Raw genomic sequence first — 27,873 nt, forward strand, 5'->3', positions numbered from 1 at the left:
ACTGCAGAGGACTTCTGAGGAATCTCCAGAGAAAGCTAGTTGTTTCACCTTTGTGTTCTACCAACACCTTGCTTGTGGTCCTTGGTGCCCTTTTCAGAGTTGTGGCCCACGCCGGGCTTCTGTTGCAGCGTCTTGTGCTTCCTTAGCATCTTGTACCCACCAGCCTGCATTTACCACTGGCTGCGAAAGTCACTGGAGCACAACTGCCTCCCTTCCCCTAGCCGACGGTGAGTGCCTCCCTGGGCTCGTTTCATCTCATCATCCTCCATGCTGAGCGGAGTCCCTGTGCATATTGAACTGTTGTGATTGTTAAGATTTTTTGAAGTTATTTTGAAAATACTTTAAAGAATTGTGAATATTTTTTAATCTAGGTATAGAAAGAGAATGGAAATCAGGAACCTAGCTCTGAGTTCACCGCTACCATTTAATGATCTTATGTTTTATCTGTGCAATAGAAATAATGTCTATCTTCATTACCTTTTTATGTCATTATAAGATTTAACTTGGATGATATGCAAAATCATTATGAGGGCTGTGTTCTTTTTTTTTTTTTTTTTTTTGCGGTATGCGGGCCTCTCACTGTTGTGGCCTCTCCCGTTGGGGAGCACAGGCTCCGGACGCGCAGGCTCAGTGGCCATGGCTCACGGGCCCAGCCGCTCCGCGGCATGTGGGATCCTCCCGGACCGGGGCACGAACCCGCGTCCCCTGCATCGGCAGGCGGACTCTCAACCACTGCGCCACCAGGGAAGCCCGAGGGCTGTGTTCTTAACAAACACAGGAAGAACTCATTGTTATTGTCATTACCAACCAAAGTGATATGGCTGAACTCTTGAACAAAGAGGCCTTTTTTTTTTTTTTTTTTTTTGAAGAGGCCTTTTCCCAAGTCACATTTTCTCTTCCTTTTCTTAAAATGAAGCTTAATGTGAAAAGCTATACTTTTCTTTAAAGGAAAGTGTATGCCGGTGAAAGAAGGGAAGAAATATTTTCAGCTTTGGGGGGAAAAAAGCCAAATTGACTTGAACTAGTAGTTTCTAACCTTCTTGAGTATGAGAACTCCTTTTTAATTTCAGTAACTCTTATAGATTCTGTGATGATAATGTTCTTATACTTTTAATCCTTTCCCAAGGGTTGAGAACTAGTCTTAGTGAAAATATAGTGGAGGTGCATCATAAATACAAATTCGGCAAATGTTGATTGGTTCGTGTGTACCGTGTTAATGTGCAAAACAAGAGTGTGTTAAAGTAATATCTACTGTGTTTAGAGAAAGGAGGAGGAACGGGACGGGCGGCGTGTACTGGATTCATTGTTCATCCAGCTGTTACTTGGAGCAGGTTTGGGGATATACATCAGGGAACAAATCAGACTGAAATCCCTGCCGCGTCATTTTAGCTAGGAGTTTTCTATAGATACAGTAAAGAAAGTTAACAAGGATGTTAGAAGTCCTACGGAAGAAAGACAGTAGGGGAGATAGGTGGGTTTCATTGAGCAGGTGACAGCTGAGCAAAACCTTAAAGTGGATGACAGAATTAGCCACGGGAATATCCGTAAGACCAGAAGAGAGAACAGTCAGTGAGAAGCCGTGAGGTGGGAGCAGGCCTGAAGTGTTCCAGGACCAGCAGGAACCTGTGTGGAGCCTGTGTGGCCAAGGCGGAATGGTAGAGGAGGAAGATGGTAGAAGACAGGCTGGAAAGGTAACGAGCGCCACGTCGCTTAGGGCTCCCTAGGCTGTGACTTGGGTTTGGCCTGTGCTCTGCCTCGAACAGGGAGGATGGGAATGCAGACGAATACTCCGTTTTAATGGATTGTCCGTAGATTTAGTGGTTGCTGGGGCTTTCAGGAAGAGGGAATGGCGAGCCACTGCCACTGCCACTGCCAGTGGGAACAGGGTTTCGTTTTGGGATGATGAAAATGTTATGGAATTAGATAGTGGTCGTGATTACACAACCTTACAAATACCCTAAAAACTACACTTTGAAAGGGTAGATTTTATGGTATGTGAATTACGTATCAATAAAAATGTTGCAAAAAAATGGATTGTCAGGGCTTGATAGAACCTTTTCATTTTTTTTTTTTTTTTTTTTTTGCGGTACGCGGGCCTCTCACTGTTGTGGCCTCTCCCATTGCGGAGCACAGGCTCCGGACGCGCAGGCTCAGCGGCCATGGCTCACAGGCCCAGCCGCTCCGCGGCATGTGGGATCTTCCTGGACCCGGGCGCAAACCCGTGTCCCCTGCATCGGCAGGCGGACTCTCAACCACTGCGCCACCAGGGAAGCCCACTGGAACCATTTTTTTGCTCCTCTTTCAACTAGTTAATACCGCCTTTGCCTTGGAAAATTTAGATTTCTAACTAGTTATACCTTAACTGAGGGAAAGTCTCCTCGTGTTGTTGGCTGTGTTTTCATTAGAAGTAAAGGGTGTTAATCTGTTTTAAAATATCTCTGCTGAAATTGTTAATGACTGTGAAATCACATTTTTCTAGATACCCTTTTATATGCTCTTTGGCTACCTGTGTTCCCTGTTATTCAGTAAGATGTGACAGTGAGGTGTTTTTAACCTCTGGCTATCAAATGAATGTAATTTTTAGGCCAAAATTCTTATATTTTGCTAAACTGAGCTATTCTACATATAATTTATTTTGTGATTCTTTAGAAGTGTAGAAAATTAGATCAGCATAAGATGTTCTTCAAATTATGGTCTAGAGCATGGAAGTGAAAAGAATGCCAATTCATTCCATTGACCAAAAACCAAAATTGTATGCTCTCCTCTTCCAGAAGAAGCACTTATTTTTAATAGAAATGAATCAGGACATGTATTTAGCTAGGTTTTTTTCCCCCTAGTGTTTTAGATTTAACTTCTGCATTTCCTCAAATTTTAATCTGTGACAGCCTAGTAAAGTTGATTGAAATATTATGACTCTATTTTAATTTTTTCTTCTTTTCCCCGTGGGGGAGGTGTAGTATAATTTGTGTTTTACAAGTAGTCTAAGTAGTCTTCTTTAAAGAAAATAAAATCATTGAATACTACAGTTGTACTCTGAGTAGAATATTCACTCTTGTATGGCAGCTCAAAATATAGAGGCACTTTGTTTTCCACTTCTAAAACAGTGCCAGTTTGTAAACAGCTCCAGAAGTTACAACAGGTGGTGAAGTTATAGATCACAGAGTTTGCTGAACTTACTTCTCTTTGAGGACTTTGACTTGGGTAGTTACACCTCACCAGAAGTGTTTAATTAATGATGAAGCACATGCATTTCCTCCTCTACATTTAGGCTTTTTAGAAGACAGCTTGTACCTTTTCCAGGCATCTTGTCTTGAACTACATTGTCCTCTCCTGTGGCCTCCCCTCTTGAAATAGGTGTCCTTGCTTGGTAAAACTTCCCTCTGGTGCCATCCTTCTTGAGTGGGCTTCTTGGGGACAGCGTGGGGGGAATCTAGAGTTCATCTTCTAACATGTAGATCAAATTGAAAGAAAGTTCTGAACAATTGTAAGATAAGCCCTGTCAGACCAATCACATTTTCAAAATTTTGAATACTTTAGAAATCTGTGGTAACTCCGATTTCTTCTTATTTACAAAAAGTCAGCACCCTAGGAGAGAATTAATCTGCTTTTACCTCATTGTTCCAGCATGAATGAATGTACTTAGAGGTTGATTAAATATTTTTCCTTCTGACCATGGGAAAGTATGTCCAAATCCTTAAGTAATTACATTCTTAACACAGACCTTTCTCATTTTCTTAGCTGGAAAGGCAGGGCAGCTTTCAAGCCTCTGCATTTTTCATTTGTGTGATGGCAACTTTAAATTGAACTGCAGGTAGTTCGGTCACTTAACTCTCTACCAGCTAAGCTTAGAAAGCGTAACATTTCAAAGTGGTTTATTTCATAAAACTCTTTGCATTCTTTGATGGCTTGAGACAATATTTAAAGCACTGAAATAAGCCTGTACTGAGGAGAAAAATAATGTTTTAACCTAATCTGAAATTTGATTTTGGATGATCAGAAGTTAAAATGTGTACATGTATGGTTTTTCAGTGAGATAACCTGAGTATTTAAAGAGTTAACAGTAAAATATTAAGTACCGCCTTAAAAGAACATTGTGAAAATTTAGGAACTTTGGACAGTTGTGCATGATCACACTTAATATATTCTTATGTGTGCTTTATCTTTCTCCAGGCCAGTCACTCCCAGTAGACTCTGAATTATCTAGAGACGTGCATTTGTTCATCTTTTTTTCCCAGCACCTAGTGCCTGTCGCATAGTGAGGAGTCATTTAATGTTCATTGACTGAGTATTTTTTATTGTCAGCATCATTGTTAAATCCAGGCCCTGGATTCAGGTGGCTGCTAATGAATCAGAATGTCTGCATGGAATGTATCTGTTTTTATCTTAAGAGACTCATAGTTGATGGCTGATTTCCCCCCTCCTCCCCAAAATTTGGTCTGTGCCTCTTAGCCAGTCAGCATTTAGTTCTATCTTAAATTAGAAAATGATGTCGTTTATACGTTTTGGGTTTTATTTTGTTTTTTCTTGTTTTTTTTTTAACTTAAGATGATATGTTTCCCTTTTACTAGACATTCTTGGGATTCTCTTCTTTTATATGCTGCCATCACAATAGACAAGATACACCATCCATTTTTATTAGTTTCCTTATTCATATTGGTAATCTTTTTGTATTAAATGCAGAATCATAGAATAATTAAGCAAGAAGAACCAGAAAATTCTGCAGATGAAGAGCAATAAGGGGGGTTTAGCTCTACCAGATATTATATTAAAATATAATATAAAGCTTTACTATTTAAACCTATATGGCACTGGTACATGATTACACAGACAGAAGAGTAACAGAATAAATAGAAAGTCCAGAAAGAGATCTAAATATATTTGGAAATTTAGTAAGTTATCAAAAAGACATTTTAAATTTTAAATCAGTGGGGAAAATGATAATTGTTTAAAAAATGATGTTGCGGCCACTTGGTAAACATCTGAAAGAAATTAGGTTGGATCCTTTTCTTCTACCTTACACCAGAATAAATTCCAGATGGAGCATAAATGTAAATGCAAAATTGTGAAACCATAAAAGTACTAGAAAAAAACCATGAAAATGTTTTTATAATCTTGGAGTGAAAGTGACCTTTTTAGTTATATTACAAAGCCCAGATGCCATTTTAAAAAATGATAAATTTGACCATTTACCAGATTTCTACATGGTAAAAGAGCATGGCACACACAGTCGAAAGACAGACAAACTAGGAAAGTACAACATACTTTACAAACTAAGGGTTAATTTCCTTAATATATAAAGCATTTTTCAATTACCAGGACCATAAATCTAACAACAAAATGGGCCAACTTTATAGAAAAAAAAATGCAAATTTCTTTAAACATATGGAAAGATACATAGTGCAAATTAAAACCACAATGAAATGCCATTTCTCAGATTGGCAGAGGTGGAAAGTTTTGATAGTACACTGTCGATAAGAATGTGGGGAAAGTAGCACTTGCATACATAACATTGCCGATGGAAATATAAAACGCCCCAACTTCAGTGGAAAACAGTTTTGTGCTATAAAACTTAAAACCCTTATACCCAGCAATTCCAATCCAACGAGTTTACCCTAGATATATGCACAAATGATGTGTATACAAGAATATTTATCACAAATGGTTATGCCATTTTAAACCAACACAAGTTCTAGATGGTCCAGATCCTTGCCAAAACATGTTTATTCGTCTTCTAAATTTTAGCCATTCTAGTGGGTATTCAGTGGTATCCTATTATAGTTTTAAGTTGCATTTCTGGTAACTGATGTTGGGTTTCTTAGGTATTCGTATATCTTTGGCAAAATTTTTAAGTCTTTTGCCTTCTAAAAAATTTGGATTGTTCTTATTATTGAGTTGTTAAATTCTTCATATGTTTTGGATACAAATATGTTGTCTAATACAACAGGTTTTCTTAATATTTTCCCCAATCTTTGGCTTGCCTATTTATTTTCTTAGTAAGTTTTTGAAGACAGTGTAATTTTGATGAAGTCCAATTCATCAATTTTTTCTTTTATGGTTAATGCTTTTTGTGTTCTAAGAAATCTTTGTATACTCCAATGTCAAGAAAATTTACTCCTTTTTTTTCCCCTAGAAGTTTTATTTCTTCAGCTTGTATATTTAGCTTCCGCCACCCCCATTAGATTCTCAAAATAGTCCATAACCAAAAAGGAAAAAAAAAAAAAAAAAAGATTTAGAACCACTGCTTTAGACTGCTATCTAGTGTTCAGATTTGTTAATGTAGACAGCACCGCATCATACTGTCTCTTTTCCCAATAAAATACTTCCTGAATTATTGGAGAGAATGACATTGCTTTTGAGAAGGTAGATATCAGTGGAATAACTGGCTTTATTACACCTCCTAAGTAAATTATTAATTCATTTCTAAATAACCCCGTGCTTCAAATTTTAATATTAGATGAGTGTGTGGCCCACCTAGACCTGCCCCTTCTAGGTGACCTTTATTGCTCTAGGACAGTAAGGCATCAGCAATGCCGTGAACACTGCAGGAAGATCAGAGTCAGAGACCTGAGTTCTGGTCTTCATACTTTCATGCCTTCTGTCTCAGGCAGCAAGCCTTTCATCTAGAATAAAGTCCAAAACATGATATCTGAAGCTGATCCCCAACCTACCTTTTCATTTCTGCAGTGCTCTGCTATTTCATGTTCCCCAGAGTTATCTTGTACTAGGCCCAACTCTGCATCTTTGTTTATGCTGTAGTCTTCCTCTAGATTGTTCTCATTCCTTTTCAGCCTGCCCCAGACTTAGCCAGTGAATCTGTTCCCGTTAAAACTCCATATCCTCCTTGAACTCTTCTGCCAACCTCTTGAAAGGAATTGATTTGTTTTCATGTGTTTTATGTACAGTCTCTCCATTAGCTTACAGATTTCTGAATGTTTTGAATGCTGGGAGGGTGTGGTGTTCATTTTAAACCTAAGTGATGCTTTACCAGTTGCTCACACATGGTAGGCTGGTTATAGAGCACCTTTCTGATATAAAGCCGTGTAACAGTGCTAAGCCCTTAAGCAGCAGTATTCGTTGTCATGGGGTTTGCACTAGATAGTGTTTTTCAGTCTCTGAGCTTGTGACCCATTTGCTATTTATGAAAGCACTTTTGGTGTTAAATAGTCCAAGAGCATCATTTTAAAAAAAATGAAGTAGAGTAGAAAAGAAAGGATTACATAACATGGGTAAGCATTCTATAGTAAAAGATTTGTTTCTAGTTTTATATTTGCATATAGGTTTACTAGGTTGTAATGCAAAATGTATTTCTTACTATGGGTTGTAGGTTAAAAAAATTGAAAACTAATGTTTAGATTTAACCTCTATGATGAATTTTGAATTTTAAAATTTAGAGAAATGTGGAATTTTAATTAACTGATATGTCTAAAAATTTTCACTAAGTGATTTCACATAATTTGCACTATCCTCTGTTAATTGGCTACCAGATTACCCTTAGGTGAATGATTTTTTTCTTCGGTATCTGTTGTATAGTCTTTGTTTTATATTTGGGGTACATGATGGGGTTATAAATACATAAATCATTTTTTCTAAAATAGAGTGTTTGAAGAAACTTTAGAGGATTATTATCACAGATATTTCCCTGAAATTTTTGTAATTTAAAATTTTTTTTCTTTCTTTACATTTATCAGCCTAGATTGCTTATGGAAGCATGTTGACCAGACAGTACTTTTTAGTACATTAGAACGGAAAGAATTATTATCATCTGAGCTTACAAATTTAAAAAATTCTGACTAAGGATAGTGAAATTCCATTTTGGAAAGTGTTTATTTCATATATAAATTATAATGCTGTCAAATGTGAGATTTCACTGTGTTATTAACTGGCACTTAAGAGACAACTTGAATTTGAAACTGGGTATTCTTAGCAATCAGCTCAGCAAGAATCATATGTTGAATATTTCTTCCAAAAGAAAGTAGAAACTCAGATCTTCCAAATGAGCACAGGCATCCCAAATGGTGATACATTTGTTTGAGAGCCTTTTGGTCAAATGCGCATTCTTGAGCTGGGAAAGCAGTTACTAATAGGGTTGTTTAGTATTTACAGTAAAGCTGTTTCTGGTTGACTTCATTTAACTTTGTGATTAAAACTTTTCCTGGAATTCTGGAGTCTAGTAACTAGGAAGTTACTGTGTTAGTAATGCCTGTGCCTTTTTCCTTCACTTCTCTTCAGGGTCAGTATAGACCGTCTGATTTGCTGTGTCCTGAGACATACGTTTGGGTACCCATTGAGCAGTGCCTGCCTTCACTTGAGAACTCCAAGTACTGCCGTTTCAACCAGGACCCAGAAGCAGGTATGTTTGGAGCAGAGCTTGGCCGGAAATCATTGGCTTTGTTTCAGAATCCGCTTGCGTGGTTGTGACCCTTAACAGGGTCTGGTAGCTTTTTATATATTGTGGAGTGTGCGTGAGTACCTGCGCACGGACATGCGTGTGTTTGTCGGATAGAAGGAGACGCTGCGTGTGCATACACACACAACACTCACGCACACAACACTCACAGTCATGGTTTTGCAAATAAATGCTGAAGCCTCATGTGCTCGTGCTACTTACTGACACAGCTTCTTCCATTGGGTTAGTTTTCGCATGCTTTGAGGGCTCACACCGTTCTCCATTACTTTTACAACTATCACAGTGCATAAAAATTGTTCACTGGATCATTTAGCCAACGTAAAGAAGATAGAAGTATCGACCAATTGGACCAGATAAAGTTGTGGAATGGTTTCGCGAGGGCCAGCCGGCTGTGATGGGTTTTGTGGTGATACTTCCTTGACTTCTTGCATCCCTGGTGCTTCTTCTTTTCTGTCCTTTCTTCTATCTCCTGCCCAGAATAGCCCCAGCCATATTTTATCTCTTATTATTCTCCTTTGGATACTGTGCACTGGTAGCAGGTACAGACACTAAAAGTATAGCCCTGGAGCCAGACTTCCTGCATTCAGACCCTGACTCCATCATCAGCTGGTAAACTGGGTCCCCTTCGGCAGTTTAATAATCTCTCTGACCTCAGGTTCCTGGCCTTCAAAATAGAGATAATAATAAGACCTTTCATATTGAGCTATAATGAGGATTAAAATAAAACAAACACGTGGAGAATAGCCCCCTCTCATTGTAGTGTTGGTGATTGTTCGGCAGGTTAGGGTGCTGCATCCCATGTATGCCACAGGTTTCTTCTGCATTTGCCTTTATGTGCCCTGATCCCTCTCTCCTAGGAAGCATGCAGATCTGTTGCCCTCCCTGTCATCTGAGTACCACTCACCGTTTATAGCAGTTCTCCTCTGCACGGCCCTCCCCACCCTCACCGTGTTCGCTGTGGCTTTCCTCGTCAGGCGCAAGTCCTAATGCTCTCCTGCCCTGTGATGAGTTGCATGAAGTTATACTGCATGTCTTCCCCCAGGCTGAAGTTCCTGGGTGTTTCCGTGGATGCTTTTTGACCTTTCTATCTTCACAGCCCACCAAAGGAGATGCCCAATGCATAAATTCTTAAGAACACAAACATTTTCCTACTAGCCACCTGTGGTTTAGGCTAACTTTAGGAAAAAGAAGGAAAGAGGAATGGAAAGGTCAGGGGAAAGGAAGAAAGTAAATGGACAAATCAAATAGGAAGACAAAGAGGACGAGGAAAGAAATGCAGTTATTTCTTCTGTTCTAAGATGTGCATTTTTTTTTTCCACAAATCAGGTTTTCTTTCATTAAAAAATTGGTTCATGTACCTTTGTATTTTGTTATCTCCTGGAAAGGCTGTTATGAAATCAAGAGTGGGCACTTCTTACACATGATGATACCTTAGAATCTGATGAAGAGTGGCCATAGGGGCCCACGTGCCAGGCACCTCGAGGTTAGCTCCAGGTTTTCTAGATATTTGGGTTTCGTAGAGCAGCCAAAGCTTTGCATTCCTGTACCTTAAATTACTGCTCAGAGTTTCATTCTAAGCTCTACCTCATTAATTAAATAGATTTGTTGCTTAAAAACAGACGTATTGAATTTGTCAGTTAGTTTTGGAGTCAGGCTCAAAAGGCAATAGTATTTTAGAGGAAAGCATATACGGTTGACCCTTGAACAACTTGGGGGTTAGGCGCCAACCCTCCACTGAAAATCCATGTATAGTTGACTTAGAGTTGGCCCTTTGTACCTGCAGCCTCAGATTCAACCAACCCTGGATCGTGTAGTGCTGTAGTATTTCCTATTGAAAAAATCCGAATGTAAGTGGACTTAATGCAGTTCACCCGTGTTGTTCAAGGTCAACTGTACTTAACCACTCTATCCTCTCAAAAGAATTTTTCCCTTTATCTTTTCTCAAGGTCAGGTCAGAGCCAGTCCCTGTGGTGAAAATTGTTGAACATCTTAGTACATTGTTTGATGTTCACATGTAAAAATTTGTCTTTATAAGTTCCTTCCAACTGAATAATAATATGATCTCAAATTGGTTCCGACTCCCAAACTTATGACACAATTTCACCTTCCCTTTTTCCCTCTTGATCTATTTTCTTTAAAATAGATCTGCTTCTCTTCTTGCGTATACTTGGAGATTAAAACAGTCACAGGAAAAAAAAATAATAAAAGTCACAGGCTCTCCCTGTTTTATAAAGTTGAAAAGGTGACTGCATGATTTCCATGTACTAAATGGACATTCAAGTAAAGATTCATTCATGTTAATACATTTTGAATTCATTTTCCAAAGTAAGCACTAATGAGCATTTCATGGCAAAGAAAATTTAGTCTCATACCTGCAGGTTTTGTCCAGGATGTACAACACCCTGGTGAGTGAGGAATATACAGCCTGTTCATTTCCTGTAATCTAAGTTCCATTTCTTATGACAGTAGCTTTAGCTCTTAATATTCATTGTTTAGGATTCACTTACAAAAGCCAGAGGAGTTAATTTCTTTGATAATAGTGCTTCCAAGAAAATGAAGGTCCTTTTCCATATGCTGGATCGTTGGAACTTCGAGGAGGACACCATACAGTTTTATCAGTATTGAATATCACAGTCCAGAAACTATTTGAAATCACACTTACATCCTGTGGTTTTAGGAAATTAAAATGCAGTTACATGCTGGAATGCATTGAGCATGCTGTGAAACATGGTCATTTGAGTTTCAAATGGCAATCTGTGAGAAACTGCTCTCTTCTCTGGGGCCAGTTTTACTCTTACTTGACCCAAACTCTGACTTAGAAAATACAGAGCTTAATATGGGCAATATTGTTAGTCGGCATGGTGCTTTTTTCACTAAATCTTGTTTCTCCTTTCAGCTGTTCAGTAGTTAAATTTCTCTGCAAAAGGCACAGCTGATCACCATGGGTGTCGGTAAAACAGACTTTGGTTACAAGGTGCATCAGTGGCCCTTGCAGGAAAAATTACATTTTCCCCCTGTCCTGAATTGCTGAGAACGTCTGGAAATCCTATTCTTCCCTGCCCTCAACCCATCCCCCGCAGCCCCACATATTTTGGGGATTCGGGTTCTATGGTGGTTTGCTCAGCTAAAAAGTCTGCCTCACAATAAAAACCTATTGTTTTTACTGCTGTACGGTACCATGGGGGGAGGGGCTGGCAAACTAAAGTAATTCGGAAAATTTTAAAGAAATTCTTTTGTTCATAAATAGGTCTTTTGTTTTTCAATTCAGGACCTCTGCCTACTCTAAATAAAGGATTTCAAAAGTTCCTCAAATGATTTTTAAGTAAACGTGTGCTAGGTTGCTTTTTAAATTGATGGTTAGATATGTATAGATTTCAAAAATTCTGCATCACAGCTACATTGTACTTTTTTGGATTAAATTATTTTTAAAAATATTTACTGGAAACACTAGTAGAAAATTTGTTCAAATGCATAAAACCGCTACTAAGAAGGAAATGAAAATGATTCACATTCTCGTGGTACAGCAGTAAAATCATTGTTAATTTTTTTATGCTCTCCTGATCTTTTTTTCCTGTGCATATAGCTGTGTGAATTTTTTAAGAACAAAACAAGAAATCATGCTTCACACTTTTGTTATCGTTCTTAATACTTTGTGTGGCTTCTTAGTTTTAGTAAAGTAAAAACTACTTGACCACTAATATGGTCAGTCATTCAGCAAACAAATGCCACTACTTCTGTGATAGTATCTAATACAGATATTTTACAAGCATAAGATTTACAAGAGTTTTACAAGGGTAAACCGAATGTTTTGGAGTTGGTTTTGTAGCCATGATAAACTATGATTTGATTTGACCCTTAATGTTGCACAATATTGTACTGCCAACTAAAAATTGGCATTTGCCGTCTGCCTCTATAAGGATTAAGTCACAAACGTCTGTAGCTGCTGACCTCCCACACATCCTGAAAGGAGTTCAGGGTGGAGATCAGGAATGAGGCCCTCTGTGCTCTGGGGAAAACTGGCAGAACGGGGCTTCAGAGAGAGATTTTCAGGAGAAGGTTTTATGAGCCTACGTCTTGTACCTCCTCAGATCTAGAAAAGCACTAAGATCATGAACGGAGACATCTGCTCCTCGTGACCAGCAGCGGCCTTCTGCTGAGACTGCTTGACTGCACGCACCCCCTTCACCAAAATCCTATGTAACACTGACCTTCCCCCCACCCCTTCGGAGCAGTTCCTCAGAGCTCTCTGAGAGGCTGTCTCCTGGGCTGTAGTCCTCATTTTGCCCCAGATAAAACTTCACTCACAACTCTCACGTTGTGCGTTTTTTTTCAGTCGACAGTACTATTTTTGTTGGTAGTAAAATCCTTTTGGTTCCAGTTTTACAAAATATTAAAACTTTGTTAAGCATATGGTATTTCCCAAGCGCCATTCTGTGTTTTCCCCTATGTTACCTCAGTTTATCCTCAGAACATAATTGAGTGCTTCATCATTGACCCCTCAGATATTATTTATTGCAAAAATAATAGCTAATAATGGCTTTTAATCAGAAATGTAAACTAATTTTAATTTAAATATTGCTCTATAATATTTTTATGGATACTTTTAGTATTTCAGAGGAGATAATTAGAATAAGCTTTATTTCTATTTCTACTTATAGAAGTATACATTTTACCACAGATTAGTCTAGATTTCACTCTCTCTTTTCTGTACATACTTTGAAATATTTGCAAGTAATTTCTTAATTTGTCTATAATATAACTAAGTCATAAATTATTAAGGTATTGAATTTTAATTTACTATTAAAAAAACAGCACCTAATTTTGGTTTAGTGCTTTATGTACTTAACCCAGGTTAGAGAATTTCTAGGACACCTAAAATCTTGCCAGCAGCTGCTGAAAATCTAAACTAGTGTAAGATGGTTTTTCCTAATTTGGTCCCCATCCCCCAAAACTCTGAGCCTCCGAACTATGTTATTTTATGTTGTTTCATTTGCCTCTTTTCTTCTCTCTTTATTCCGTCCTTCTTTTTTGCTGGCATGGTTCCCTGGCATTTTTTCTATACTTCTGCAGTTTCTGTCATACATGCCCACAGAAAAACCAAGTCCCACTCTGATTGTGCCTTTGTGTGTGAAATAACCAGGTTCAGAAAGAGCTCTGGCCTATATTGGCTTGCTTGGTTTCTCCAAGCCTGGTAGCACATCCCTCGGGAAAGGATGTACGTCAGCTATAATATCATCTTAATCACTGGGAAACAGTGCCTGATAAGAAAGCAAATTTACCGAAACTCCCTAAGGCCCCTAACAATGTGCTGCAGTGATAACTTACAGTTAAGTGGACAGTGGCCTTCTGAATTATTTTAGATGTAGAATTAAGTTGTTGTTCTTTTAATTCTCCTCGGGGTAAAAATTGTTTCAAGTCTAGATTTGAGGTTGACCTACCCATTTGAAGTTGCGAAATGAATAATGTTGATTGTTGGATACTTAATAAACGTAAATTCTTTGTTGCCAGTAAAGATGGTGCTATTGGATATAGCCAGCTGGAGATAGAATTAACATGTAGCCTACTGCGTGTCATAAAGAAACCAGGCATCAAACCAAGAAAATATCTTTGGAAACTTGGCTCTTATATTTGGTGAATTGGAAGAATGTGGGTTTTTTAAGATTTTTTTAAAAATAAATTTATTTATTTATTTATTGCTGCGTTGGGTCTTTGTTGCGGTGCATGGGGTTCTCGTTGCGGTGGCTTTTCTTGTGTTGTGCAGAGCACAGGCTCTAGGCCTGTGGGCTCAGTAGTTGTGGCTCGCAGTCTCTAGAGCACAGGGGTCAGTAGTTGTGGCGCACGGGCTTAGTTGCTCCGCAGCATGTGAGATCTTCCCGGACCAGGGCTTGAACCTGTGTCCCCTGCATTGGCAGGCGGATTCTTAACCACTGCGCCACCAGGGAAGCCCTGAAGAATGTGTTTTGATATGGAAAATGTAGAAAGTTACAGTCTCCTAATTTTTTCAATTTACCCCCATCCACTTAAAAATACCACTTTATTATATTATTACTATATTTTCCCACTCACCTACTTTTCAAAGATATACTTTTTTAATCCAAATGTTATAGTGTAGTGCTAATATGACTCCTGGTTTAAAAATCAGAAGCTAGATTTCCCTAGTTTGCATGGTCTTTTAATGAGGACACTATGGAGCAAGACAAGAAGTCCTTCCTACATTGTTTATGCGTAAGAGTGAAGCAGTGTAATGTTTTAATATTTGCGTTTTCTATTAAGAAATGTGAAGCCAAGACTCATTAAGGTAAACTTCAACAGTTGTAAATGACTGTTGTCATTTTTAAAGGGTGTTTTAAAAAAACCAGTCTTACAGAGAAATTTTTAAAATACTGTTTTACAGATCTTTACCAGCCAGTCTTTGCGCAATAAGGCATGTATGTGTGAGCAGTAAGCCAGAGGCAGACTGAAATACCACTGAAAAGTTTTGAAAAGCAGACTGAAGATTTCCATTTAGCTATTCAAGAAATATTTCTCTGATCTTTCTTTTTGCTTATGAAATAGAAACAATTTTTTAAGTAATTCCTTTTACAGTCATTCACCCAGTTTTCAATGTAATTAATCCTATAATAAATAATAAAAATGATTCCAGCATCACGATAGCAGGCTCAGAATTATCGTGATGCTTCAGAACATGTCTATAAATGCTAGTTCTGCCTGGTTCTAACGTGTGGCATCTTGCTGTGCTACTTTCTTTGTTTCAGTGAAAACTGACATTTCTGATGTCACGAAGGGGTTGTCCAAAATATCAGTTAAAGAATAAAAGTAAGGCCCACACCTGCTGTTTAAGTGCTGGATGAACTGTGATATTCTGTTGAATATGAGACATCATCAATTTTAAGTTCTTTATTTTAGGTACCACTAAGAAAAAATGTTGCCAAGTAGACTATGACTCCCTAAGTTGTAAGATACATTTGGGTTTCAGAAACGTCAACCACGTAAAAATGTGAATCTTAACATAGAGGAAGCGGGCTTCGGTCTGTGCCCTGTAATAGCTGGCAAGGCTGTGCAGTGTTGAGGAGACTTGCTTTTATGTGTTAGAGAGCTTTGTGGCATCTCAATTCTAGGCCTTAAATATGTTATAGGTGGAGTGTGCACTTAACGTATCAGAGTTGGAAGACATTGATTTCAAATGCTTTTATATGCAAATCAGATTACTGTCACTGATGATAGTAATAGAGTTCTTTGAATACTCTGATCTCGGTAGTTTAGAAAATTTGGTGAAGACATGTAACTACTTTACAAGGATATTTTATTGTAATAAAAGTGAAACCTTTCTACTACCCCAAATCATCAAAATTCTATAAGCATTGTCCATCTCCATACATTCTGGATTAAAACAAATTAAAAAAAAATTTTTTAAACTTTGTCTGGTGTTGGAAGGCAGCAGTAAAAGTAGAGAATTTAAAAACTGCTTAGCCAATAATTTTAGTGATCTCTGACAATTGGTGGAATGCTTAAAGATTAAATAAGTAAAGAAGGGGCAAAAGATGATATCCCAGGATGTCATCAAGCTTGTCATCAGCCCTAAAATAATTTGCAGTTGACTGAACATTTTCCTACCTTGTGAATTATCAGTAAATACTCTGTATTTTGGAGTCTGCATCACTTGATATTCAATACAGTGCCTATTACCTATTGGAGAAACTGACCCAAAGACAAATGTAACAACCTGAAGGTTTCCAAAATCATTCACACCCAACTTCAGTGTAAGAATGGAGCCTCTGCATCTGCTTGCAAGGTATTTTTAAACTGTTTAGATTCTGTTTTGTGGATGTTAATATTCATTCTCTCTGCAGAAAAATAAGCAAGCTGTAACATGAAGGTACGAAAAAGTCTGTTTATGAGTGGTCTTTTATGTGATGCTGGCAAAATGTTTTTAATATAAACATGGAAACTTGGGTAGAATTCCTGTTCTTGTAAGAAATGTATTTTCCTAGCTGCCATTCATTTGAAATAGACATCATAGGGGAGACTTGACTTGTTCATGCTTCTGTGGAGTGTTCACTAATAATAAAATGAAATTTGTCTGTAAATAGGAAGGACAATGTTGACAGTAGGGAAAGAATTAAGTTACCTGCTTTACTAACCCCTAGCAAAATAAGAAAGCAAGAATAAAAATCTGAGCACTTCTAATGCTAAAGAGACTGTCTTAGCCTGGTTTCTTTCTGGAAGCAGATCCTGAAACATGGGGTTGCATTCAGATGATTTGTTTGAGAAATTGTCTTGGGGAACAGGAGTGGGGGACTGGGGAGAGTGAACTAGGGGAGGGGGAAGAGAATAGAAGGATGTGTTATTGTGTGAGCTGCCACTTTAAGGACTGGATTTCAGTCCTTTTGAGAGACCTTCTGGTGTGTGTCTCAGAGTTGGCCACCCAAGGGACCAGAGGAAGAAGTACTTGTCCACTGGCTTCCTCTCCACTGGCCAGTGGTTGTCTCACTGGGTGTTAGCGCCGCTGCACTTTCACTTTGTATCTGTACATTTGCAGAGCAGACTCCTGTGGGCACTGCAGGCTGTTGCCTCTGAAAGGCAGGAAGCAAGAGAGACAGACCTTGCCAATCTGTCCTGATAGAACTGTACTTCATAGTTGTAGCATGAGTTGGAAGTGAGGCCAAGGGGATATAAGAGGCAATCCCAAGAGGTTTCTAATATAGGAAAGGTATAGAACGAGGTGGCATGTCCCTGATGTCAGTTGACCATGTCAGTTGCATTAGGGCAGATAGAGTAAGGACCGCAAACGTGAGAAAGTAGTGGACTCTTTTAAAAAAGAAAAAAGCTAGCTTAATTTTAAATAGAGGAGCCAACGCAAGAATTAGAAACCTAAATTCGAAGTCATAAATTCGTTCATTCAACAAGTATTAAGCCAGGCATTGTGCTTTATGATGGGATGTAAATTACTCATCCTGGCCCTCAGGGAATTTAGCAAAGGACACTCTGACAACTTCAGTAAAATGTGATAAGTAGCATATTGGGGGTAATAGAAGATGCAATTAATTCACATAGGAGGGTCCTCAACCCAGATTTGGACAGGGCATGGGAGGGCAGGGAACACTTGTTGGATGAAGTGATCTAAGTTAGAATTTAAAGGGACAGAATTCAAGAGCTCTAGGCAGAGAAGACTTATTCAGAAGGTCTGGGAAGCAGAGAGCACTGCTAGAGTTTAGAGTGGGCCTGGGCTCGGAGCGGGGAGATGTAGCTGGCCAATGCAGGACTTTGTAAATCATTGCGCGGAGTTCAGCTTTTTCTTCCGAAAGCACTGGAAGGCCATGAAAGGGTTTTAAGCGCTGAGTGACATCAGCAGATTGTCATTTCTACTCCACATGTGGAGAACGAATGGGACTTAGTTAAGACTGGAGGTAGGAAGACCAATTAGGAGGGTTTTGCGTACAGTTCTCTAAGCAGAAGATGATGGTGGCCTGGACTAGGTTGGGAACAATTGGGAACAGAGAGGGAGTGAAAGGATAGTAAAGCTATTCCGGAGGTGGGGTCCACAGGACTGGCTGGTTAATTGTGTATGGCGATGGGGGAGAGAGAGTTGTCAAGAGAGTTTTATGGGTTCTGACAGGAACTGAGTTAATGCTGACTTCATTTCTGAAATGAGGAACGTGGAAGAGGAGCAGATTTTTTGGAGAAGAAAAAGAATAGTAAGTTCTACTTTGGACCTGTTGACTTAAAGGTGTTAGAAGACATCCAGTAGAGGTGTTGGGAGGCGCCACTGTCCCTCTTCCTCACTGTTGCTATCAGAAGATTAAAAATTTTTTAAAATAAATTTATTATTTTTAAAATTTATTTATTTTTGGCAGCATTGGGTCTTCGTTGCTGGGCGTGGGCTTTCTCTGGTTGCAGTGCGCGGGCTTCTCATTGTGGTGGCTTCTCTTGTTGCGGAGCACAGGCTCTAGGCGCGCGGGCTCCAGTAGTTGTGGTGCGCGGGATCAGTAGTTGCGGCTCATGGGCTGTAGAGCGCAGGCTCAGTAGTTGTGGAGCATGGACTAATTTGCTCCGCGGCATGTGGGATCTTCCCGGACCAGGGACCCGTGTCCCCTGCATTGGCAAGTGGATTCTTAACCACTGCACCACCATGGAAGTCCCCAGAAGATTAAAATTTCAGTTTTAGTTTTAGGTGAAGCCAAGTAGTTTCAGATAGTGAACTCTCCACTCTAGGCCACTGCTAGAAATGCACTTTACATTGTGACATAATACACATTTCCTGGAATACCTGTGTACACGCACGTGCTCCCACACACACACAAACACAGCTGAAACAAAAATATGCTGAACAATACTCACCGTTACTCAAATAACGCACTCTAGTGTTTTTGAATTTGTTGTAGTTTTTTTTTTTTTTTTTTTAAGAAATGCTGTTCAGGGCTTCCCTGGTGGCGCAGTGGTTGAGAGTCCGCCTATCAGTGCAGGGGACACGGGTTCGTGCCCCGGTCCGGGAAGATCCCACATGCCGCGGAGTGGCTGGGCCCATGAGCCATGGCTGCTGAGCCTGCGCGTCTGGAGCCTGTGCTCCGCAACGGGAGAGGCCACCACAGTGAGAGGCCCGCGTACCGGAAAAAAAAAAAAAAAGAAATGCTGTTCACAGTCGATTACATTGATTTCCTAACCATAAATACCACCCACACTCTGAAAAACACTAGTCTGGGAGAACTAAGAGATGAGGGGGCCTGGATTGTCACTCCAGCTTTTCTGCTTCTTCTGTTTTTGGTAGAAGTAGTAGTGGTAAGCAGTGACTGGTATGGTTAATATTTCCTGGTCCAAGCACTGTGCTAAGTGCTTGTCATGTATCATCTTCCTTCATCCTCACAACGCCTCCTCTCTTGCTCTTCCCCCTAAATCAGTATTCATGAGGCAAACAGCTGGTTAGAGTCAGAAAGGGGTCAGGATGGGGAGCACGTATTAGAATGTTCCTGTCACTGGAAAGACCTGTATAAATGACTAACTAGACATCTCACGGTTGTAGTTAACGGGAGGCCTCTGCTTAGTGGTGGATATTGTCTGTACATATCGGGTACATCCAGCCCATTGCCCTAAAAGCCGAGGTTGGACCAGGGAATGTGCCAACACAAGCGAGTTACTGTCCTGAAAGGCCGTATTTGAGTGCCCAGTTACAGCCCTGCACAGCTTCAGCAGAGGGCTTCCAGATCAGATATTTGGAGTCTGTATGGTGAAATTCAAGTGTTAGAAATAATGGGCTCACTCATTAAAAGACTGAGGAAAGTTTTGGCCCTAGGCAAGGACTATATAGGCAAGGGAAAAAGAAAATAGTACAAGTTTAAAGCCATTTTTATTTAATTGTAGCTGTACTTCTCTGGGCTTTCCTTGTCTGTTGCTAACAGGCATCTTCTCTGTTTCTTAATTCTAGTGATATCAATAACTAAGATATCAATTTTTCTCATGGTTTTCATTTTGTGTTTTATTCTTAGGTGTATACACATACATGAGCTTTGGGTAAGAAATGTCACTTGTTTATTGATGGGTGACAGGTTGTTTTTTTTCCCTCCTCTCCTCTGTTACAGTAGATTTAGACTTAGGACTGTAGCACAGATTTTTGCATTCTTATAGAGGAGTCTCCTGTTAATCTTGGTTAATATTTTTATATTTTACTGGGGTCTAATTTTGTAATTTTATTGATCAAGTATTCCAAAGATTATTAACTGAAAACTGTGCGGAACTAAACAAAATTCTATTCTGTGGTATCACACAATAATATCATTGTTTATCACATATGTTTTAGCAAGCTACACAGTCATATGCCTTATTTTTAAAATAACTCTTCACTTTTCTTTTATTCGTAATGTAACAGTCTTTGTTTACCAAATGTCTGGATTCTCCAGACGCGTCTGCCTTTTGAGAAAGATGTGACCTTATAGGCTTGACTCCTTGGACAAACTCTGGACTGAAATACTACGCATGATGATTTTATTACACAGTCAAAGATGGTTTTTAAAAAATATTTTACTCTAAATAAACATTTGAATATGCTAGGGAAAATTTAAATAAAGACAGTTTGTGTTTTCTTCTCTCAATTCCTTTTTAGCTCACTGTGTCAAGTTGCATAGTTAATGTCTTCGCAGACCACAGCAGAGTCATTTAATGCGGTAGTCTGAGGCTTAATGTCCAGAACGCTGAGTTCTAATTTCACAATTAGATCTAAGTTAAGTTCCCTTCTTAAAGAAGAAAATCTCTCTCTTCCGAAGAGTAGGTTGTGAAGTGTGACAATGCTTATGAGAGAATGTAATGAAAGTGCTTCAAAGAGCTGTGAAATAACACTTGTGCTATTTAAACTTTCTCATCAGCATTTTTCTCACCTGCCATCTGTCCCAGCCTTATCAATCCAAAGCAAATTATTGCTCTTATGGGAGCTTTGATCTTCATTTTAAAGTAATGCCAGGTAATTCCTCCACGCTCTGAATAAAACCAAAGAAAATTTTTCCAGGTTAATAAGTTAGAGGGTATGGGGAGGGAAAGAAAGGATTAGATACTCTGATATACTGACTAAATGTAAATAAGTTATGTTTGAGCTAGTTTACTAAATTTGCAATATCCTTGTCCTTTAAAATAATGAATAATGTTTTCAGAAAAAGTCTAGTGATTATAAATTGAATTATATTTTTAATATCTCTTTAAAAAAACACCCTATTGTTATATCCATTTTATGAATCCTTTGATAATACAAAGGCTCTTTGCAGTGCAGTTAGTCACCATGTTATATTGTCATTTTAAAAATTAGGATTTTTGAAAATGTTTCCTTAAAGCAGTTAAACTGCATTCAAGAAGGCAAGTAAAAGCAGAAGGGACCATTTAGTTTATTTGTACTTTTTGAATTTGCCACTGGTGCTAGAGTTTGTTTTGAGAGATAGTCCTGTCTTTAAACTACAAACTGCAGCTGTTTCTTTTATAACTATTTAAATCTGAAACTGATTTAAGACTTATGAAGAAGTACTTGGATTATAGGAAGAGTTCTTAAAGATTTATTTTAAACTTTAAGAAACTAGAATTTACTTTAGAAAGTCTCAACTTTTAGGGACTGGTGACTGTGTGTGTAGCTGAGCAACGTGAAGACAAGAGTTCATGTCTTGTCAGAATCTGTGTCTGTGTCAGAATCTGTCAGAGCTGAGGGGGACACAGGAAAGGGGCCCAGGAGTGGCCTGAAACAAAACGGCGTTTCTTCTCATGCTCCTGCCGTCCAGAGGTTTTCTACATTGATGGTAAAATTTTGCCGTAACTGACTTTGGCTGCTGGTTAGCTTGCTTATTTAATGACAAGAAAGGAGTTTTAATGTTCTTATTATATATAGCACCCCCTCCACCTTTTCATTGTTAAAACATTTTGCTTCAAAGTAGGCATTTTCAGTGCAACGTAATGAAATGAAAACGAAAACCTAGAGCGTTAGGTCATTTGGGGACATTTGACTCAGCAGGTAACAACAAATGGATTCCATCCTAGCAGATGGGAACTAGTGAAAGCACAGCAGAAGCTCTGGAGGTGCATGGAACTGGACTGGGAGCCCCAGAAACGGTTGGGAGGGTCTAATAAAGGTTAAAGCAAAAACACCAAAACCTGGGTAGCTAGAGGAAGTTAAAAGAAAACATTTTTCCTCTGAGCAAGACGATAATATACCAGAAGACACGTGGCAAAGCTTATTCAGTGTCGTACTTCATGTTTATCACCTTGGAGAGGGGGAGTTTGCTTTGTGGAAGTACGTTGCATGTTCCCATCTAGTATCCGGAGATAATAGAATTAAAACACTGAGGTGGGGCTTCCCTGGTGGCCCAGTGGTTGAGAGTCCGCCTGCCGATGCAGGGGACGCGGGTTCGTGCCCCAGTCCGGGAGGATCCCACATGCCGCGGAGCGGCTGGGCCCGTGAGCCATGGCCGCTGGGCCTGCGCGTCTGGAGCCTGTGCTCCACAACAGGAGAGGCCACAACAGTGAGAGGCCCGCGTAGCGCAAAAAAAAAAAAAAAAAAAAACCACTCAGGTGATTATGGGCATTGAACTGGGGACCAGTAACCAACGGGGCTTTTGAGCAGCAGCAAAGCAGTTTGTAGCTCGTGGCGGTCTGAAAAGTATCTGTAAATTCTGGTCAAGCAGTTGACTTTGGCTGTGATTCACTCTTGGGTTTGGGCCCAAACTCCTCTCTTCATACAAATCATCGGTTAAGCTTTGCCAGTTACTGAAAGATCCGGAGCATGGGTGTCCTCTGCACAGTGTCTTTGTTTCTGGAATTCTCGGCCTCTCTGGAGAAGCGACATAGACTAGTCCAGGATGTGAGGCATGAGGCATGAGACAGAGCCTTTCATTCCAAATAAGCCAGGGGCATTTTTGACAGGTTGTTTGCATTAGCATCATTTCCTTATGTTTTATTGCGGTTAATTAACAGGAGTTTTATGAAGATTTCAGGTACCATTCTTGTTCTAAAAATGGATCAGCACAGCACAATTTAAAGCTATTGTGACCTGATTAATTTTAACATTTATTACACATTCAAAAATGGAGAATAATCCAAGAATGATTTAATTTGAGAATTCAGACATTGAGTAATAAACATGTGGTACTAATGAACATGAGAATTGATAAAAGGCGGGGAGCTGCTCTGAAGATAGGTCTCTGTTGCTCGTCTCTGAAGGGTGTGAGATGAGGATCAGCACCGGGAACCCCAGGTGCTTACTTGTCGTCTACGCGGCACTGCGCCTCACACGTCTGTGTATCGCCATAGTTCAGGGCAGGTGGTGTCTGGGTGCTGATTCAGTTCCCACCCTTGAGGACTTTACTGTCAGGTTGGGAAGGCTGTCCACATATAAACTGATAACGAGGAACTAGAATATTGTTCCTATAAATAAAAGGTGGTTTTTTCCTGCATTAAAAAGCACCGTTTTTGGTGGATGTGTTAAGTGGCTTGATCGTGGGGTGCCTTACACGACGTACACATATGTCGAAACCTCACGTTGTACACCTTAGTACAGTTGACCCTTGAACAACGCGGGTTTGAACTGGGTGTGTCTACTTACGCGCGGATTTTTTTTCAGTAGTAAATACTTCAGTACTGCACTCTCCAGGGTTAGTTGAATCCGAGGATACGGAAACGCGGATACAGAGGAACCACGTATATGGGGGGGGGGTGGCTATAAATTACACTTGGACTTTTATGTAGAGGGTCAGTACCCCTAACCCCCACTTTGTTCAAGGGCAACTGTATATGCAATTTTTATTTGTCAAATATGCCTTAATGAAGCTGGGGGGAGAAGCACCATTTTAAAGTGGTCATAATTAAGGAGAAGCAGCTAAGGTGACATTAAGATGGCTTACAGGAACAAATTGCTGACATTTGTAACTGCGTTTTCCCAAGCGAAGTTGACAGAAGAATAAAGTGACGCTGCGTGTGCGTTCCTTCTTGCTGATTGTTTTCACATGTGGTGCTTATTGCTCGTTGCATTTTGGTCTCTAAATTGTGAGAACAGTTAGAAATGAATGAAACTGTAAAGTCTTCGCATTTTTTACAGAGGACATATGGGTTATGTTTTCTCTAATTTGTTTGCATAAAAGATTTTGGAAACTTGTACTGTCGCCATTAACTCTGTTCATTGGCCTTTGTACTCCTACTGTTGTTTGGCATTAAAATAAAACCCTGAAACATGTTACGTCTTGAATAAGAAAAACTTTAGAATCCTAGATAAGCTGGATTATGGCTGGTGAATCTGGGGCTGGGAGAAGAGCTCCCTGTAACCTTGCTTCCTAGGTAAGCATACCTGTGTTTGTATTAAACATGGTTCATAACTTAACCCAGCAGGCCATCATTATTGTGGCGTTCAGAGAATCACTATTTACAGTGGGGAGAAGAGATGGCTGTGTGTAACTTGGCTTTACTTAACCTTTTGTGAAGGTTTTTGAGGGATCTAATTTGATGTTTTGTTTTGTCTGTTGGCTTTTTTTTCTGACAGCCTTGGTATCATTTTGCTCATGTTAAATATTCCTTTTATTAAAATTTTTTTGGTAAGCCTAACCTAGGTAAGTGCTGTTCTTGAGATATCTACGTTTGCCTTAAAGGTTTGGGTGTTTTTATGTGTCAGAAAATTTAAACATTTATTCATTTGTTCATTCATTGAAAAGATACTCTGAAATGAATGTGTAAAGTCTCATTTTAAGATTGCTCTTAATTGCAGTGGATAAATGAAAGGTCCTGATAAGATTTTTTTTTTTCAGTTAAGGAAGTATCTTATAAATCCCCCAGTCATCTTGAATAATAAATTATTAAAAAATCAAGCACAGTGAGTTATTAAGTCAGATCAGACTTATTATTAAAATTTGGCTTTATTGATCAAAGTATTTATTTTATAGCATTGTTTGAATTTTAAACCACAAAGAAGTAATTGGTCTTTAGGTTCAAAAGCAGACAGTCTTAAACAACATGATACATAATGAAACCTGGAATATTTTAAATTTGTACATAAGGTGCTACAGTTTTGCTTTGGCTTATGAAAATCAGTAAAATCTTGAAATACTACCTGTGACCACTAATCTCAGAGGTTATTAGGGACTTTTCTGCTAAAATAACTACACTATGAAGACTTGGCACAATGAGAACATCCTGGGTATTTTACTCTGTTGCCTTTGTGAGTGCGCGCTCTCCCTCTCTCTCTGGGGGCGGGGGGGTGGTGGTGGTGTTTCTTTCTTAATGTATCAAACAGTCCATTCCTTCTTATTGCGGCGTAGTGTTCCATGGTGTGGATAATAGATGTATACCACGGTTTGTTTAACCATTTGCCTATTGAAGGACATCAGGGTTGTCTCCAATTTAGGACTGTTACCAAAAAAACCTACTATAAGCATTTGTTATACAGGTTTTTGTCTAGACTTCAGTTTTTGTTTCTCTGGATAAATGCCTAGGAGTATAATTGCTGAGTTGTATGGTAAGTTGTATGTTTTTAAGAAGCTGCCGAACTGTTTTCCATTTAGTTACCAAACTAAATGCCAGGCATTTCCAAAGTGGCTGCACCATTTTGTATTACCACTAGCAAAGTCTAAAAGATACAGTTTCTTCACATTCTTGCCAGCATCTGGTTTTGTTACTATTTTTAAATTTAGCTGTTCTAATAGATGGGTAACGGTATCTCACTGTAGTCTTATTTTGTGTTTCCCTTATGGCTAATGATGTTGAACACCTGTTCATGTGCTTATTTACCATCCAAACATTCCCTTCGGTGAAACGTATCCTCCTGTCTTTTGTGCATTTTCTAAATGGATTGTTTGCTTTTATGTTGTTGAGTTACCAGAGTTCTTTATATATTCTAGATACAAGTCCTTACCAACTTGTCTTTTCATCCCTTTAACAGGGTCTTTCACAGAGCAAAAGTTTTAATTTTAATGCAGTCCAGTTTATCACTTTTTTATGTGTCATGCTTTTGGTGTTATGTCTAAGAACTCTTCACTAAGCCCTAGGTCTCAAATATCTTCTAAAAGTTTTATATTTTTACATGTAACATTTAAATCTATGATCCATTTTGAGTTAATTTTTGTATAAGATGTGAAGTATAGGTCAAGATTTAATTTCTTGCCTATGGATATGCAGGTATTCCACCACTATTGAAAAGGTTCTTCCTCCGTTTAATTGATTTTTTTTAGTCAAAAATTGGTTGGCCATACTTGTGTGGGGCTATTTCTGGATTCTCTATTCTGTTCTACACATCCATATGTCTACCCTTTGCCAACACTATACAGTCTTGATTGCTGTAGCTATATAACAGGGCTTAGAAATTGGATAGAGTGATTCTTCTGCAACTTTATTCTTTTTCAGAATGGTTTTAGCTCTTCTAGTTCCTTTGCCTTTCCATATAAATTTTAGAATAATCTTGTCTATATCTATAAAAATACTTGTAGGGATTTTGATAGGAATTTTGTTAAATCTATATATCAGTTTGAGAAGAATTGATATCTTCACTGTAAGTCTTATAATCCATGAAGATGGTTTATCTCTCCACTTATTTAGATCATCTCTGATTTCTTTCATGAGCATTTTATAGTTTTCAGCATGCAAGTCCTGTACATACCTATTAAAGAATTAGACTTACACCTAAGTGTTTTTTTAAAAGCAGTTATAAGTGGTGTGGTGGTTTTTATTTTAGTTTCCATGTGTTTATTGTTAGTATATTGAAATACAGTTGATCTTTTAAAATGAATTATTTATTTCAATTGTAAAATGTACATAGGATAACATTTACCATTTTAGCCATTTTTAAGTATACAGTTTAATGGCACTTAATACGTTCACATTGTTGCACAACCATCACCCCTTTCATCTCCAGAACTTTTTCATTATCCTATACTGAAACCGTGCCCCTTAAACAATAACTCCCCATTCTTCCCTCCCCCAGCTCCTGGCAACCATGATTCTAATTTTGGTCTCTATGAATTTGACTGCCCTTAAGTACCTCATATGAGGGCTCTCAAACAGTATTTGTCCTTTCTGTGACTGGCTTATTTCCCTTAGCATAATGCCTTCAAAGGTTATTCCCCATTGTAGTATGTGTCCAAATTTCATTCCTTTTTAAGATTGAATAATATTCTTCCATGTGTATATACCATATTGTGTTTATCCTTTCATCTGTCAATAGATATTTGGGTTGCTTCCACCTTCTGTTAGCTGTGAATAATGCTGCTATGAACATGGGTATACAAGTATCTGTTTAAGTCCCTGATTTCAATCCTTTTGTGTATATATCTATTTCTCTTCTTTGGAGAAATGTCTATCAAGTCCTTTGCCTGTTTTTAAATCGTAAACTGGGTTTTTGGTTGTTGACTTTTAAGACTTCTCTATATATTCTGGATATTAATCCCTTATCAGATATGTGATTTGCATTACCGTATATTTTTGCATGTTGATCTTGTATCCTGTGTCTTTGCTGAACTTACTTACAGCTCTTGTTTTATAGAGTCCTTGAGATTTTCTGCATAGACTATTACATCATATGCAAGTAAAAACAGTTTAATTTCTTCTTTTCCAATCTGTATGCCTTTTAGTTCCTTTTCTTGCCTTATTGCATTGGCTGGAATGTCCAGAGCTATTTTGAATAAAAATTGTGAGAGCAGACATCCCTGCCTAATATTAGAGGGGAAAGTATTCACTCTTAATCAAGTTGAGGAAGATCCCCTATATTCCTAGTGTCCTGAGAGTTTTTATCATGCATGGCTGTTGAATTTGTCAAGTGTATTTTCTGCATCAGTTGATGTCATCATGTAATTTTTCTTCTCTGTAGTAGATTATATTGACGGTTTTCGAATACTGAATCAGCCTGGCATCCCTGGGATAAACCCAACTGCTAAATTCTGTTTGCCAACGTTTTGGAAAGGATTTTTGCATGCATATTCGTAAGGGATACTAGTTTGTAGTTTTCTTTTTTGTATTGCCTTTGTCTG

At 38.7% G+C, this 27,873-nt stretch overlaps 1 protein-coding gene across 11 annotated transcripts in view; it reads left to right on the forward strand.

Moving 5' to 3' along the window:
• The window catches only part of ATE1 (arginyltransferase 1), a 156,687-nt gene that overhangs the window by 109,950 nt on the left and 18,864 nt on the right, over positions 1 to 27,873 (forward strand). For 10 of the 11 annotated variants that reach the window (XM_067709196.1, XM_067709201.1, XM_067709200.1 and 7 more), the window contains one exon: positions 8,230 to 8,350. In XM_067709196.1, the coding sequence (XP_067565297.1) occupies positions 8,230 to 8,350 (121 nt within the window). Of the gene's footprint in view, positions 1 to 8,229; positions 8,351 to 12,495; positions 19,096 to 27,873 lie in introns of those variants that run through there. The other variant, XM_067709198.1, reaches the window with a different exon arrangement.

Source organism: Pseudorca crassidens, chromosome 16 (genome assembly GCF_039906515.1).
Source record: "Pseudorca crassidens isolate mPseCra1 chromosome 16, mPseCra1.hap1, whole genome shotgun sequence".
NCBI lineage: Eukaryota > Metazoa > Chordata > Mammalia > Artiodactyla > Delphinidae > Pseudorca > Pseudorca crassidens.